This window comes from Heterodontus francisci, chromosome 42 (genome assembly GCF_036365525.1).
Source record: "Heterodontus francisci isolate sHetFra1 chromosome 42, sHetFra1.hap1, whole genome shotgun sequence".
Classification (NCBI taxonomy): Eukaryota; Metazoa; Chordata; class Chondrichthyes; order Heterodontiformes; family Heterodontidae; genus Heterodontus; species Heterodontus francisci.
In genome coordinates this window covers 7243218-7260132 of record NC_090412.1, presented here as the reverse complement: position 1 = coordinate 7260132, position 16915 = coordinate 7243218, and the positions used below count along the sequence as shown (strand labels likewise).

The window sequence follows — 16915 nt, the reverse complement described above, 5'->3', positions numbered from 1 at the left end:
GGAGACTTAGCAGTTGGCAGGAAAAAAGACAGAGGCGTAAGGGAAGAGCCAACTGTGTAACAGCCCCGACAATCACATTTTTCTGCAGCACCTGTGGAAGTGCCTCACTCTAGAATTGGCCTTTATAGTCACTCCACACGCCACTGACCACCTCCAGGCGCTTACCCATTGTCTCTCGAGATAAGGAGGCCAAAGAAGACTTTCCCAGCACAGCTTGGTGCTGGGTTTGAAGTTGCACTTCCACTACAACTACGTAGCCACTGCAAAGCAGGGTGCGACACCTTCCTCTAGAGGCCAGGTTTATAATGAAAATACACATTTCAATGTGAAGCACATCACAGAATGGAAGCATTTCTTGTATCACTTGTCACAATCTCCAAGCAGCAGTGATGTTTTCTGGATGACATCAGCAGTTGCTGGACTGATAGAAGAAGGTGCCTGGGCAACATGCAGTCGTCAGTGCTTGCCTTCACTTTGGTTGGTCTGATTATTTGTCTTGGAATCTTTGCAGCACAGAAGGAGACCATTCACCCATCTTGCCTGTCGTGGTTCTCTGAAAGAGCTACCACTCAGTCCCATTTTTCTGCTTCTCCACTGAGTATTCACTTCCCTTTTAAGAGCTAACAGCTGTGCTTCCACCTTTATTTGTGGTAGGCCATCCATGTTCTAGAAACTCGCTGTTTAAAATCCATCCCATGTCTCTTTTGGTGATAAAGTATGTTCCCTATTTACCAACTTACTGTTAGTCCTTCCCTAGTTACCTTATCAAAACTCATGATTTTGAACCCCTTTAGTGGATCTCCTATTGACCTCTCTGTTGCAATTGTTATGAACACTAAACTTTGTTACTTGATTGTTTTTAACAAGTAATTTTTAAAAGTTTAAGCTGGAGTCTGAGAAGTCGGGGGACCTCATCCTTTCTGCTTAAGGACAAGACAGAAATCTTGGTTACCAGGACAACAGAGAACACAGATCTTTTTTTTAAAGACAACACAGATTGCAGGGGTAACAGATGAAGAACAATATGTTTCACTCTCCCAGACTTTTGGATTGTGAACAGGGAGTCAGTGATTCTGAGGATGCAAATGTACCAGGCAGCTACTAACACCGGGAAACAAAGGAAGGCCCAGGTGGTTCTGTGAAACCAGACTTCTGGACCTGGCATATTGGAAAAGGACAATAAGCTATTGACTTGAGTCCAGATCATTTTAACAGATTTTCAGAAAGAGGACAGGCTGTAAGAAAGGAGGCCAGTGGTTGCAACCTTACAACAGGCTGTAAGAAAGGAAGACACCCAGCAGTAGTGACCTCAAGGGGGAGAGAGAAGGAATGCCTGCTTTCAAAAGATAGGGCGAAAGGCTGAAAAGACTTGAACCTGTTTTGAAAGTTGAAGTTTGCAGAGAAGAAAAGACCGACAGGATCACCGTGAATCGCCTTATTCACAGACATCCAGGTTGACAGTGCTGGGAGAAGTGAGCAAAGAGGACAATGGCTTTGAGAAAGGTCTGGGAGATCCAACCCATTGCAACTGGGATGAGGTTGGGACTGTTAACTGAAAAGATTTCACCATCAAAGAGTACTGCGTAATGTATAAGCGTGGTATGAGGTTTTCAAATATTTTAATAAGTAGAGAAAGTACATTTCTTTGTAATTTAGGGTATCGGCTACTTAGTACTATTTAGTTAATGGGGGTTTATTTTAGTTGTAATAAAAGTCTTAAAATGTGAAATCTTATTGTGTAAATCTTTAAATTGGTCTGGGGGTTCATATCTTGTATTTTTAACGTTAGCGATCTCACGGAGGTTGTAACACATTAAAAAGAGCCCAGGGTCGTTGGTCTTTTATGGGATGGTCCATGTTTTTTTATTTATTTTTTTATTTTTAGAGATACAGCACTGAAACAGGCCCTTCGGCCCACCGAGTCTGTGCCGACCAACAACCACCCATTTATACTAACCCTACAGTAATCCCATATTCCATAACACCTACCTACACTAGCAGCAATTTACAATGGCCAATTTACCTATCACCTGCAACTCTTTGGCTGTGGGAGGAAACCGGAGCACCCGGCGAAAACCCACGCGGTCACGGAGAACTTGCAAACTACGCACAGGCAGTACCCAGAATCGAACCCGGGTCCCTGGAGCTGTGAGGCTGCTAGCCACTGTGCCACCCCTGTTGCTGAATACTGTATTATGTATTGGAGTCACTCAGGTTAGAGTTGACAATGCACAATTGATGATGGCAGCCTTTTGTTTTCCTCATTCTTGAAGATGTGCAGAGAGTTGAATTGGTGCCTGCCCTTGCTCCCAAGTGAAGGAGTGTTCAGCATTTAATTCTGAAGCCTACATTTAATCCTGGAAAGACAAGAAATAGAAAGGCAAATTCACCAATTCCATGCTTCCAGCAGGGAGCAGGGCTTGTGGGGAGAACTACTCATAGGCTCAGTATGCAATGCATTAGCCCCACTTCTCTGGCCTGTGCTGCCCCACTGTGTGGTTTTTCAACAAAAAAAACATTCTGCACAAATTCATTAACCTACATGAACAAAGTTTGTGATCTAATGATGAATGAATACTTTATGGGTTTTAATGTATAGAAATGTCTCAAAAACACATTAGAGGGGAAAAGTAGAATGAAATAGATGTTATACAGTGGTGGGAGAATTAACAGAGTTAGCCAATACATTGAGTTGAAAATAGGTGTTTTAAAAAGGTGTTGAGATAGAGAAGAAAAGGTGAACAGTCAAAGGGGAGGGTGGTGCACAGAAGGCGAGAGTCAGAGGGGCGAAGGCTGTGGAAGGGAGTGTAAGGCTTGGAAAAGGTTGTCGAGGAATGAAGGATGGAGGCTCAGAAGGGCAAATGTGAGCAGTTTGACCAACACAGATCTGTGAGCAGTTTGACCAACACAGATCTCCCAGAACCCATGTTCTGATAGTGCCAATATGAAAACAGCTCTTGTGTACTGCTTTCAAGAGCAACTTGATTCCTGTTAAAATAGTCGTCTTTGGCCTCCTTATCTCGAGAGACAATGGGTAAGTGCCTGGAGGTGGTCAGTGGTTTGTGGAGCAGCGCCTGGAGTGGCTATAAAGGCCAATTCGAGAGTGACAGGCTCTTCCACAGGTACTGCAGAAAAATTTGTTTGTCGGGGCTGTTACACAGTTGGCTCTCCCCTTGTGCTTCTGTCTTTTTTCCTGCCAACTGCTAAGTTTCTTCGACTCGCCACACTTTAGCCCCACCTTTATGGCTGCCCGCCAGCTCTGGCGAACGCTGGCAACTGACTCCCACAACTTGTGATCAATGTCACAGGACTTCATGTCGCGTTTGCAGACGTCTCTAAAGCGGAGACATGGACGGCTGGTGGGTCTGATACCAGTGGTGAGCTCGCTGTACAATGTGTCTTTGGGGATCCTGCCATCTTCCATGCGGCTCACATGGCCAAGCCATCTCAAGCGCCACTGACTCAGTAGTGTGTATAAGCTGGGGATGTTGGTCGCCTCGAGGACTTCTGTGGTGGAGATACGGTCCTGCCACCTGATGCCAAGTATTCTCCGAAGGCAGCAAAGATGGAATGAATTGAGACGTTGTTCTTGGCTGACATACGTTGTCCAGGCCTCGCTGCCATTAGAGCAAGGTACTGAGGACACAGGCCTGATACACTCGGAGTTTTGTGTTCCGTGTCAGTGCGCCATTTTCCCACACTCTCTTGACCAGTCTAGACATAGCAGTGGAAGCCTTTCCCATGTGCTTGTTAATTTCTGCATCTAGAGACAGGTTACTGGTGATAGTTGAGCCTAGGTAGGTGAACTCTTGAACCACTTCCAGAGCATGGTCGCCAATATTGATGGATGGAGCATTTCTGACGTCCTGTCCCATGATGTTCGTTTTCTTGAGGCTGATGGTTAGGCCAAATTCGTGGCAGGCAGCTGCAAACCTGTCGATGAGACTCTGCAGACACTCTTCAGTGTGAGATGTTAAAGCAGCATCATCTGCAAAGAAGAGTTCCCTGATGAGGACTTTCCGTACTTTGGACTTCACTCTTCGGGCAAGGTTGAACAACCTACCCCCTGATCTTGTGTGGAGGAAAATTCCTTCTTCTGAAGACTTGAACGCATGTGAGAGCAGCAGGGAGAAAAAAATCCCAAAAAGTGTGGGTGCGAGAACACAGCCCTGTTTCACGCCACTCAGGATAGGAAAGGGGTCTGATGAGGTGCCGCTATGTTGAATTGTCATATTGTCATGGAATGAGGTGATGATACTTAGTAGCTTTGGTGGACATCCAATCTTTTCTAGTAGTCTGAAGAGACCACGTCTGCTGACGAGGTCAAAGGCTTTGTTGAGAATAATGAAAGCAATGTAGAGGGGCACCTGTTGTTCGCGGCATTTCTCCTTTATCTGACGAAGGGAGAACAGCATGTCAATGGTCGATCTCTCTGCACGAAAGCCACACTGTACCTCAGGGTAGACGCGCTCGGCCAGCTTCTGGAGCCTGTTTAAAGCGACTCGAGCAAAGACTTTCCCCACTATGCTGAGCAGGGCGATTCCACGGTAGTTGTTGCAGTCACCGTGATCACCTTTGTTTTTATAGAGGGTGATGATATTGGCATCGCGCATGTCCTGAGGTACTGCTCCCTCGTCCCAGCACAGGCAAAGCAGTTCATGTAGTGCTGAGAGTATAGCAGGCTTGGCACTCTTGATTATTTCAGGGGTAATGCTGTCCTTCCCAGGGGCTTTTCCGCTGGCTAGAGAATCAATGGCATCACTGAGTTCCGATTTTGTTGGCTGTACGTCCAGCGCATCCATGACTGGTAGAGGCTGGGCTGCATTGAGGGAAATCTCAGTGACAACATTCTCCCTGGAGTACAGTTCTAGGTAGTGCTCAACCCAGCAGTCCATTTGCTTGCGTTGGTCACTGATTATATCCCCTGATTTAGATTTGAGAGGGGCGATCTTCTTGATGGTTGGCCCAGAAGCTCTCTTAATGCCATCATACATTCCTCTGATGTTTCCGATGTCTGAGGCCAGCTGAATATGACTGCATAGGTGTTACCAGTAGTCATTTGCGCAGCGCCTGGCTGTTCTTTGTGCAGTTCTTTTCCAAGCAGAAGGGCCACCACGAGCAGAATTTCTCATCCACAGCTGTTACAAAAATTTCTAAGTTCACTTGTAACAGCCCTTTAAAACACTCCCACAGGGGATGCTGAGACCAAGTGGGCCCACATCAGAGACGCCATCTATGAGTCAGCTTTGACCACCGACGGCAAACGTGCAAAGAGGAATGCAGACTGGTTTCAATCGCATATTGAAGAACTGGAACCTGTCATAGCCGCTAAGCGCATTGCACTGTTGAACTACAAGAAAGCCTGTTAAAATGGTAGGACTGTCCAAAGGTTTTTGCCCTTTACAGCTGGCAGAGTTAGTGCACACTTGGGAATTTGTAAACCAATGGTTTCTTATTTAATATCCTGAGAATGGCCACATGAACACCTTTCCAGAAGTGATGATAGAATTGTGGCAATGGTCCAGCACTGGAAGTTTAAAGATGAAACAACTTTTTGTTTGATATACTTCCCCCGGTGTCTATCCAAAAAAATGGTTGTTAGAAATATAATTGCACGCTGTACAAAAATGCTTTAACATTTTCTTTGTCTTTCCTTGACAGAGCACATGCAGAGGCAGCTACCTCAGTGAAGCACACAGCCAGAACTGGCTCCTCTGGGATAGAAGAGGGACAGGATGGTGAAAAGACTGTGAAGTCACAGGAAGAGGACGCACAGATGGAAAAGAAGAAGAAGCGTAGAGGCTTCAGAGATCGGAAGGTATATCTATCTGGTCGGATCAATGCGGTAAACTTGAAACATCAGAATTAGCAATAGCCCAGATTCCCAAGCTTCCCTCCCCTGCAGGCTCTGATTTATCCTGGGTTATGGTACAGTTCTGTAGATGCAAAGTATCTGTTCTTTCCTAAGTGGCCATTGCTCATGAGTCTAGACAGTCAGTGTCAGTAGGCTATTGATTATCGAAACATTGCAACTGAACCTGATACTATCCTCATCCAAACACATACTTTGCAGCATATTTATTTTTAGTTTTTATTTAGAGATACAGCACTGAAACAGGCCCTTTGGACCACCAAGTCTGTGCCGACCATCAACCACCCATTTATACTAATCCTACATTCCTACCTACCACATCCCCACCTCCCCTACCACCTACCTATACTAGGGGCAATTTATAATGGCCAATTTACCTATCAACCTGCAAGTCTTTGGCTTTGGGAGGAAACCGAAGCATCCGGCGAAAACCCTCGCAGTCACAGGGAGAGCTTGCAAACTCTGCACAGGCAGTACCCAGAATCGAACCCGGGTCGCTGGAGCTGTGAGGCTGCAGTGCTAACCACTGTGCCGCCCCACACTGGATAGTGATCAGGAAAATGAACTCTGGTTGATTCTCCCCTATGCTTTAGCTCAGGGGAGCACTGTTATCAATTTATTTAAATTATTGTTTTGAATACCTAAGATAACACTTGCCCTACAAATTAACAACCAGCAATCAAACTGTCCTCTGTTAAAAGGTCAGGATTAATCACCTTTTGTTAAAGCAATCAATGATTGACGCACATAAAAGCGCAGTTGACAAGGAAAAGGACCTATATTTGCCAATGACTTGGATGATATTTGCACAGGTCTCATCCTAGAAAACTATTTGCAATAAAATTGGACTTCCCATTCAAACATGAGCTGCTCTATATTTCAGAAGTGAATTATTGTAAGTGCCCTGTGTAGTGAAAGTGCTAGTTAATGTACTGAGATCTAAGATTATATTGTGGTGTCGCTATCACGCAACTTAAAATGCCGCAAACGTAGCAATCTCTTCCAAGCCTCCAGATCACAACTCATTTTTTAAAAGTGTTTCCTCTTGTTGCCTTAGGTTCTTTCATCAATTATCTTAAATCTTTATCCTCTGGTTACCTATACTTCTGGAAACAATTTCTCCTTACTTACTCTATCAAAACCATTCAAAATTTTATGAAATCTCCTCTTTACCTTCTCGAAGGAGAAGAATCACTTAGTGCTAGGGGCTTGGATGGGGCAGAATTTGTAAGGAGCATCCAGGAGGGCTTCTTGAAACAATATGTAGATAGTCCAAATAGGGATGGGGCCGTACTGGACCTGGTATTGGGGAATGAGCCCGGCCAGGTGGTCAAAGTTTCAGTAGGGCAGCATTTCGGGAACAGTGACCATAATTCCATAAGTTTTAAGGTACTTGTGGATAAGGATAAGAGTAGTCCTTGGGTGAAGGTGCTAAATTGGGGCAAGGCTAATTTTAACAATATTAGGCAGGAACTGAAGAATTTAGATTGGGGCGGCTGTTTGAGGGTAAATCAACATCCGACATGTGGGAGTCTTTCAAACGTCAGTTGATTAGAATCCAGGACCAGCATGTTCCTGTAAGGAAGAAGGATAAGTTTGGCAAGTTTTGGGAACCTTGGATAACATGGGATATTGTGAGCCTAGTCAAAAAGAAAAAGGAAGCATTCGTAAGGGCTGGAAGGCTAGGAACAGACGAATCCCTTGAGGAATATAAAGACAGTAGGAAGGAACTTAAGCAAGGAGTCAGGAGGGCTAAAAGGGGTCATGAAAAGTCATTGGCAAACAGGATTAAGGAAAATCTCAAGGCTTTTTATACGCATATAAAGAGCAAGCGGGTAACTAGGGAAAGGGTTGGCCCACTCAAGGACAGAGAAGGGAATCTATGTGTGGAACCAGAGGAAATGGGCGAGGTACTAAATGAGTACTTTGCATCAGTATTCACCAAAGAGAAGGACTTGGTGGATGATGAACCTAGGGAAGTGAGTGCAGATAGTCTGGGTCATCTCATTATCAAAAAGGAGGAGGTGTTGGGTGTCTTGCAAAGCATTAAGGTAGATAAGTCCTCAGGGCCTGATGGGATCTACCCCAGAATACTGAGGGAGGCAAGGGAAGAAATTGTTGGGGCCTTGACAGAAATCTTTGCATCCTCATTGGCTACAGGTGAGGTCCCAGAGGACTGGAGAATAGCCAATGTTGTTCCTTTGTTTAAGAAGGGTAGCAAGGATAATCCAGGAAATTATAGGCCGGTGAGCCTTACGTCAGTGGTAGGGAAATTATTGGAGAGGATTCCTTGGGACAGGATTTACTCCCATTTGGAAACAAACAAACTTATTAGCGAGAGGCAGCATGGTTTTGTGAAGGGGAGGTCGTGTCTCACTAATTTGATTGAGTTTTTTGAGGAAGTGACGAAGATGATTGATGAAGGAAGGGCAGTGGATGTTATCTGTATGGACTTCAGTAAAGCCTTTGACAAAGTCCCTCATGGCAGACTGGTGCAAAAGGTGAAGTCACATGGGATCAGAGGTGAGCTGGCAAGATGGATACAGAACTGGCTCGGTCATCGAAGACAGAGGGTAGAAGTGGAAGGGTGCTTTTCTGAATGGAGGGATGTGACTAGTGGTATTCCGCAGGGATCAGTGCTGGGACCTTTGCTGTTTGTAGTATATATAAATGATTTGGAGGAAAAAGTAGCTGGTCTGATTAGTAAGTTTGCAGACGACACAAAAGTTGGTGGAGTTGCGGATAGTGATGAGGATTGTCAGAGGATACAGCAGGATATAGATCAGTTGGAGACTTGGGCGGAGAAATGGCAGATGGAGTTTAATCCGGACAAACGTGAGGTCATGCATTTTGGAAGATCTGATACAGGTGGGAAGTTTACAGTAAATGGCAGAACCCTTAGGAGTATTGACAGGCAGAGAGATCTGGGCGTACAGGTCCACAGGTCACTGAAAGTGGCAACGCAGGTGGATAAGGTAGTCAAGAAGGCATACGGCATGCTTGCCTTCATCGGTCGGGGCATAGAGTATAAAAATTGGCAAGTCATGCTGCAGCTGTACAGAACTTTAGTTAGGCCACACTTAGAATATTGCGTGCAATTCTGGTCACTACACTACCAGAAGGACGTGGAGGCTTTGGAGAGGGTACAGAAGAGGTTTACCAGGATGTTGCGTGGTCTGGAGGGCATTAGCTATGAGGAGAGGTTGGAAAAACCCGGATTGTTTTCACTGGAACGACGGAGGTAGAGGGGCGACATGATAGAGGTTTACAAAGTTATGAGCGGCATGGACAGAGTGGATAGTCAGAAGCTTTTTCCCAGGATGGAAGAGTCAGTTACTAGGGGACATAGGTTTAAGGTGAGAGGGGCAAAATTTAGAGGGGATGTGCGAGGCAAGTTCTTTACACGGAGGGTGGTGAGTGCCTGGAACTTGCTGCCGGGGGAGATGGTGGAAGCAGGTACGATAGCGACGTTTAAGAGGCATCTTGACAAATGCATGTATAGGATGGGAATAGAGGGGTATGGTCCCCGGAAGTGCAGAAGGTGTTAGTTTAGGCAGGCATCAAGATCGGCGCAGGCTTGGAGGGCCGAATGGCCTGTTCCTGTGTTGTACTGTTCTTTGTTCTTTGTAATCCTATCTTCTCCAGTCTCTCCACATTACTGAAGTACCTCATCCCTGGTACCATTCTCGTAAATCTATTCACACACTCTGAAGTGTGATGCCCAGAATTGAACACAGTATTTCACCTGAAACCTAATCAGTGGTTTTATAAAAAATTAGCACAATCTCCTTGCTTTTATACTCTCTTGCTCCATTAATAAGGCAAAGAACCCCATATGATTTTATTTTAACAGTCTTCTCATCTTAATCTTGAGATGGGATAGACGGGCCTTGCAACCGGTAATAGCTTGGAAGCCCCAGTTTTAAGGACTCACTGTGGTGTGAGGACATGGAGTTGATTTTGGTTTACAGTTGCATTCTCTAATCAAATAAATGGTTATTTTATATTTGAATATGTTAGGATTTGTTATTGTTCAACTCCACTTTGTATTTGGTATTCAAAACTTTTAATACATAATTACAGTACACCATCACAAACCTGCACGTAGTTGGTGTAGAAATTTGCCTGGCTTATCAGAGAATGTCATGTCAAACCAGATTATCTGCATTCAATATGATATATCTACACAGCATTTGCATTGATTGGGCTATTTTGACAAGAAATCTTCTAATGTCAGAAAAATTCAGGATCCAGTCTTCTAAACATCCTATAAAATGATTTATGTCTACAAATGTTTTACTTAGTCTACATACATGTTGAGGAGGTGGTACTCCCTCTGTTAATCAGTGGTGTGAGTATTGGCACCATGGCAGCGGTCGACTTGCAGCAAGCTTGAGTCTATTTTATGACAAGTGCTATCTATTTAAACAGCGTCTCTACACATTTCCGCAAACAGAACTTGTGACCAATACTCTTTCAAGAGTGTGCTAATAAAAGCAGGATTATTTCTTCAGTGACTGAGGATAAATAGTTACATAATACAAATTATATGCATAAAATCAATCCAAGTAATTTACAGCAGTGTGGTTTCTAGGTGTTACTGACAGGGAAAATTGCCCAATCAGCTCCTTTCTGACCAGGACTTGTAATTATATTCAGCCAATTGCAGATCTCTTTGCCCTTTAGAAAGACTTAGATTCCTTTTATTCCACATATAAAGACATTATCAGGATTGATCATTTTTTGTTGGAATGTTGATAGTATATTAATTTCAATAATAACCTTAAATGGAACGGTTTAGACTGAAATTGCACAGGACAAGGGCCTAGGCAGCTGAAGAAACAGTTATGAATGGTGCAGTAAAGAGAGGGATGGAGCTATTCCACAGATATCCCCACAACCGCACCCAGCTCAGCAGAAATTCTACCAAATATTTGGTTTTCTTCAGCCACTGTCTATACACAAATGGCGCAATGACTTCCTGTTGCATCTCATGAATGTGTGTTTATTTTGATGGAAATCTTGAAATTCCTCCTTCAATTGCACTTATTTCCCAAGGCTACTTGTAAATTACTACTTTTCCTGATTCTCCTCCTGCTCCTCCTTGTCCTCATCTTGCACTGCTGCCTCCATCCTTTGCTGGCCACCATTGCCTCCTTGTTCTCCAGCAACTCCTCCTTTTCCTTGCTTAGTCTAATGGTCCACCTTTTTCTTTCAGTTTTCTTTGTTGGAATATCTTTGCTTGAATATTTTACTTTTTGGGTGTTCAAGTTTTTTGCAAGAGCCTTAAAATCATTTGTAAAAAGCAGGCCCCAGGGACTGACTGAAATGGCCTCAGAGATGATGATTTCTTATAAAATTTATCTTCCTTTTTCTGCCATCAGTAACTCATTTGTACAGACTTCAGCAATACACTATGTGGCAACAAATCCCCAGAGTCTTATCATTTGCACATTCCTATTCCTAATGTTCCTTTTTTTTGTGCCATTGCAGATCTGCAGCAAAATCTTAGTAGCCTTCCAAAATTATCATTGCAAGGCATGGATGCTTCATGTTAACTGAGTTGTAAACTAAGTTTTTCTTGATGTAACATAATATAATATTGTGAAATCCTGTTGTGTAATTGTTCAGGAAGGTCTAAAACTTGCCTTTAATCTAACCAGTCTGATGCAAAATAGGAGCAACAGTGCTATTGCAAATCTGAGTTCTTTTTGCCTTCAGTCTGGTTCAGTAAATATACCGAGTCGGATGTGTAGGTAAAATCAATTACTTTATTTGCGCATTTAGCCGGCTGACTTACACTCGTGCAACGACACTGACTCCACCCCAGAGTCTGTCTGGTCCACCAGAGTAAGTGAAGTTTGTGATACAGGTACTACTGTTTATACATTAAGATTCATGCTACACCTCCTTGTTTAACCAATCAGTGCGGTACAATTCGACTTTACCCACGTGGTGACATGCAGTACATCTGTTATTGAGGTTACAATACACTCCATTCTCAATACATACTTGTTACTAATAAAATATTGTTTTGTACCAGCAAGATAAAACAAAGCGGACAAGCAAGCTAATTAGCAAGAGCATAGGAATCATCAATAAACATTCTGGTCTCACTCCCTACATTGATCATGAGTTCTGTTTCTACCTTGTGACAAGTAATTGCGGCGCATCCTGCTATCTCTATTAGGTGTACATTCCTGAGTGTTTCGTGCAGTCTGCAGCTACAAGTAGTGGCAGCTCACGAAGATAAGAGGGGCCTAGCACTCCTTATCACTCACACAGGGATGGACATCATTTGATTCACAGGAGTCCATTTGTTCCACAGGAGTCCATTTGTTCCAAACCACAGGGAGTCACACAATCAGGCCATAAAGAACAGATGTCCTTGCAATTACCAGTGTCGGCTAGTCTTTACAGTCTCACACGCTCTGCCTTTACTTTTAACTATTTCATTGTGGTTTCTGCCACTTAAAATCAAAGCTCAGCAAAGCTACTATTCCTAACTTGGCTATATTTCCCATTAAGCATAGTGCCATGCCTTTCTGCTCACTTCCACACTATTATTGACCATATATGAATATAAGAACACCTGGTTGGGCTTGGTAACTTTCTCTCTCTTAGCTGTAGGAAGGTAGTGTACGACCAGGTGAGAGATGTGTCTAGTGGTCCTTTGTTGTCTTTACCTGGTCTTATTGTAACAGGGTTTAATATTAAACACACTGTTTTGAGTTCCCCTTTTTGTGAATCCTTGTTCACAGTTTCCGGTCATAAGGCAAAGAATGAGCACAAACAGGCTTTCTTTGGCTTAAAGCAGAAAAATTAAATTTATTAAACTCTAATATGGTGAGTGCCTACGGATATGGGACATGCCCATGCTAGCATGCACACACGATACACACATGCAAATAGGGACAGAAAAGAGCAGAAGAAAAGATAAGTAGAACAGTTTGAGGCAATATCTTGTTACTGTTTCTGGAGCTCACTGTAGTCTTTGAAGATATGTTCGTGCATTTCGTTGGGGCCCAGTATTCTTCGTAAATCTTGTTCACGTAGGAGATTTTTCTCTCCGAGTTTACGTGTCTTCAGTGGTTTCAGTTCCCTGTGATATGAGCAGGCAGGAGAGGAGAGGTCTTCTCAAACCAGGAGCCAGGAGCTTTCTGAGTTCAAACCCTTTGTTGGAAGTTCAAATCTCAACAGCCAGCTAGTCATGTGACTAAAACTGGTCTGACCACTACTTCTGTGTCTTGGGGAAGCAACGACTGGGGCCCTTTTGTTCCAACACTTAGTACTATGCAAATGTCCTTCCAGTCAAGGTCTTGCAATTTTAAGTTTTAATGTTCATGTGGCAAAATAATGTGTGCCTCAGTCTTGGCAGGTGGGGGGTTTGCCTGACAGTTTTTAAAGCTGTTTTCCCTGTGGTCTTCAATCTTAGATGTTGTTTCTTCTCACCACAGCTGCCACTATATAATGAAGAGCTGCTACCATGTAATTAGTTCTTTTTATGTTGTCTGATGCATCTTAAATGAAATGCGTGGAGTTCAGTTGGTTGAAGATCTCAAATAGGTTTATTTACAGCTAAACTATTATACACAGTACAGAGTTACTATTTACAGAACCTGGCTCTAGGTGTTGCAGTTAGAGTGACGCTGGCTCCAAGTCACATGAGTGCATCCTGGCACTTGGCTCATTAACGTATTAAGATCTTAAAGGGGCACCACTCTTAAAGGCAGTCATACAACAGGTGTTATATCAAGTATTAACTATCAAGGGACGTTCAGTTACTTACAACTGCAGTCAAACTGTGAATAGTGCAGATGAACTTGTTTGTGACCTTTTTCTCTCTCCGTATACCACCATCCCCTAAATCTTGTACTGATTAATTTTCCGAAGGTTTTTTCTTTAAACGTTGAGACAACCTTGTACGGCTAATTAATGTGTTATGTTCCATCAGAGTTTTTATAATGTGATTGTCATTTGACAGAACATGAGATCCCGTAAGGTTGTTATTTTCTTCCCCCACCCCGCAAACCTTGTATCATGCCTTGGAATTTTTTCTGCATTAAGGTTTCTATGTGAATGCAAATTTTTGTTGTCTGTATGAAAACAGGCTGACTGGTGTCCTTGGAGAAGCATAGTTTACAGCACAGAATTCAGTCATTTGGCCCATCTTGTGTGTGCCAGTTCGATGCAAGAGGAATTCAAAACTAAGCCACAGCTGTGCATGTTTCCCATAGCTCTGTATCTTCCCGTGCTTCAAATATTTATCCAATTTTTCCTTAAAAGATGGAATGGCCTCTGCCTCAACTACTCACTATGACAATGCATCCCATGCTCCATCAACATTCTGCATGAAGAAAATTCGCCCCATCTTTCTCCTCTCTCCTACTGACAATGACAGTTTTAACGTCGGAGGCTGTGTGCCATTCATACCCCAACCAGAGAAAATAGATTTTCTCTCTCCATCCTTTCAAAACCCTTTATAACAAGAAAGAACTTGCATTTCTATAGCACCTTTCACAACGTTAGGATGTCCCAAAGTGCTTTACAACCAATTGAGTACTTTTCTTTGAAGTATAGTCACTATTTTAATGTAGGGAATGTGGCATCCAGTTTCCACAAAGCAAGATCCCACAAACAGCAATGGAACAATGACCAGATAATCTGTTTTAGTGTTGCCATTTGAGGGATGAATATTGGCCAGGGCACTTTATAAATCTTCATTCAATTTCTTTCATCTCTCTGCTGCAGTGGAAATAGTCCCAGTATCTTGAGTCTTCCCTCAATTACAGTTTCCCCCCGGCACCATCCTAGGGTAGAAAATATTCAGCACAGCTTTTTTTTTTTGAGTCTAAAATAGCTGTTATGAAAAAAAAAATCAAATTGTAATTGATGTAATGTATTGCAGTGAGGGAGAAAAAGAGTTGCTAACATAGGGAGTATTTGGTCCACATCTGTTTAATAAACAATAGTATTGAAACTGCAATGTCATCTGCAGAATGCTTCAAGAATTCCCTTGCATCAGGATTACATTAGAATAGTGGATTCCCATGGCATTTTCACAAGTCAGAGTGTGCTGTTGTCCAACGACCGGAGTCTTATACCATGCAGCGCACTATGTTTTAGTCTGCTGCTCAGGTGACATTATATTCAACGTAGCCAGGCTTTTTAAAAACCACAAAGATTATTTTCTTTAAATGATCTGAGGCCAGTTACAGATTAATTGCTGTTGCTGATCAATGTTTGCAGATTGAGGGGCGCTTGTAAATCTATGGCTCCAGGTTGCAAGGAATCAGCATGAAATTGTGTTTTTTTTTAAACTTGACATTTTGAAGTTTGATGAATCCATTGGGGTAGATGTTAAAATTAATATTGTTCCTGTATATTAAATTCCCCGCAATGTATATGCTAAATTAGTGCAGGAATTCACCGACTTAATTTAAAATAAATGGGTTAATATCTGCATTGTTGTTGTTCAGCTAGCACAGAGGAATATAGTACAAGCATTTGTAAGACAGCAGTGCTTACTGAAAAATCTCCCCTATTAGTATAAAATCATAGGGATATTTTTTGTCGGTTGGGATTCAGTAAATTGGATATTTGTCTTCTGTATGGACCAACATTCAAACCAGGGTTCAGATGTTTTGTGTCGAGGATTTGCTGGACTGCTGTGCCTTCATGTGCTACAGCAAACTTTCACTTCCTGTGACTGATGAGAAGGGCTCTTGAGCTCAGATTATTTTTTCTTCCTCAGGTAATGGAATATGAGAACAGAATTCGGGCTTACTCCACTCCAGACAAAATCTTCCGATACTTCGCAACACTGAAGATCATCAATGAGAATGGAGATTCTGAAGTGTTCATGACACCCCAAGATTTTGTTCGGTCAATCACACCAAATGAAAAGCAGCCAGAGAGTGAGTGAGAAATTGGAATACAATCAACATTCAATTCAGCTTATTAACTTTTATTTAAATGTTCTTCCCATGATTATAAAGGTTCTACGTTGGTCTACAGTCCAGTCTGAAGGCAGCAAAGTTTGATTTTGAATTTTGCCATCAGCACAGAGGCTAACTGAAGATAGCTGTGCCTCAGTGGGTCATCTGCAGGACGGAGGAGAAACTGACAACTCCATTCGTGTAGTCATGGGAAGAAGTTAAAAGTGTCTCTCCCTGCATTGAATCTGTTATCAGTCTCACAATTGGCAGTGTTTTTGTCTTGTGTCTGTTCACCAGGTGAACCAATTGGAAGATTGAGAAAATCGCAAGTGGATAAACATAAGGCTACATCTGTCATTCACTTTTAATTAGGCAATATTTAGTCTGTGTGTCCTCTGTACTTTTGGACACCGATGAGTGTGTAAGTGGGGGATAGGTAGATACCCCCCACCTTCTCTGCCGTGCAATACGTTATTCAAAATTACAACAATGTCTTGTTTTTTTAAAAATCCCTTTAATCCCCTGTCCTTGGTCATCAGAGAGTAAGATTCACTGAAGTAAGGTACTGAAATGGAAAATTGCATCCAGGATGGTTTTGCCTAGCAATCAAAATCCTATTTAATGTGGGGGTGTGCTCAGTTCCTTTCATGCTTCTTAGCCAAGGGAGTTAGTTTGCAGGTAAGTGATGTTTTATGTTTGCTGCAGAACGAAATATCTTACACTGCTTTTAATTCTGGCAGAGGAGTGCGGACTACTCGAGTATATTCATACTCTTTTTAAAGTAATGAACAGTGAGGTGAAATAAATTTTGTTTGTAAGCGTACTGGTAATTATCAGATAGGGTTCTGTTCATCAATAAATCTTGGACCATTGCCATTTATTTGGCTCTCAAGACTGTGGAATGTTGAGAAATCATGGTTTGGTTCCAACTTTTGGTTTAAATTCTGCTTGCAGTCAATGTTAGATATTACATAAGCAGTCTTAGTTCAATCTATTTTATACCATTTGATTTCCTGTTATATTGCCAATGGCTAGTCTGGGGTCTGGAGCACAGTTTCGATGATTAAAACGCAAAGGTGGAGCTTTGTTTACACTGGTCGCTGGT

The 16915-nt window shown here is 42.7% G+C and overlaps 1 protein-coding gene across 3 annotated transcripts in view; it reads left to right on the top strand.

Moving 5' to 3' along the window:
* micu1 (mitochondrial calcium uptake 1) overlaps window positions 1-16915 on the top strand; it is a 93734-nt gene that overhangs the window by 35756 nt on the left and 41063 nt on the right. For all 3 annotated transcript variants that reach the window (XM_068020454.1, XM_068020453.1, XM_068020455.1), the window contains 2 exons: window positions 5662-5818; window positions 15627-15789. In XM_068020454.1, coding sequence (XP_067876555.1) covers window positions 5662-5818; window positions 15627-15789 — 320 coding nt within the window. The remainder of the gene's footprint in view (window positions 1-5661; window positions 5819-15626; window positions 15790-16915) is intronic.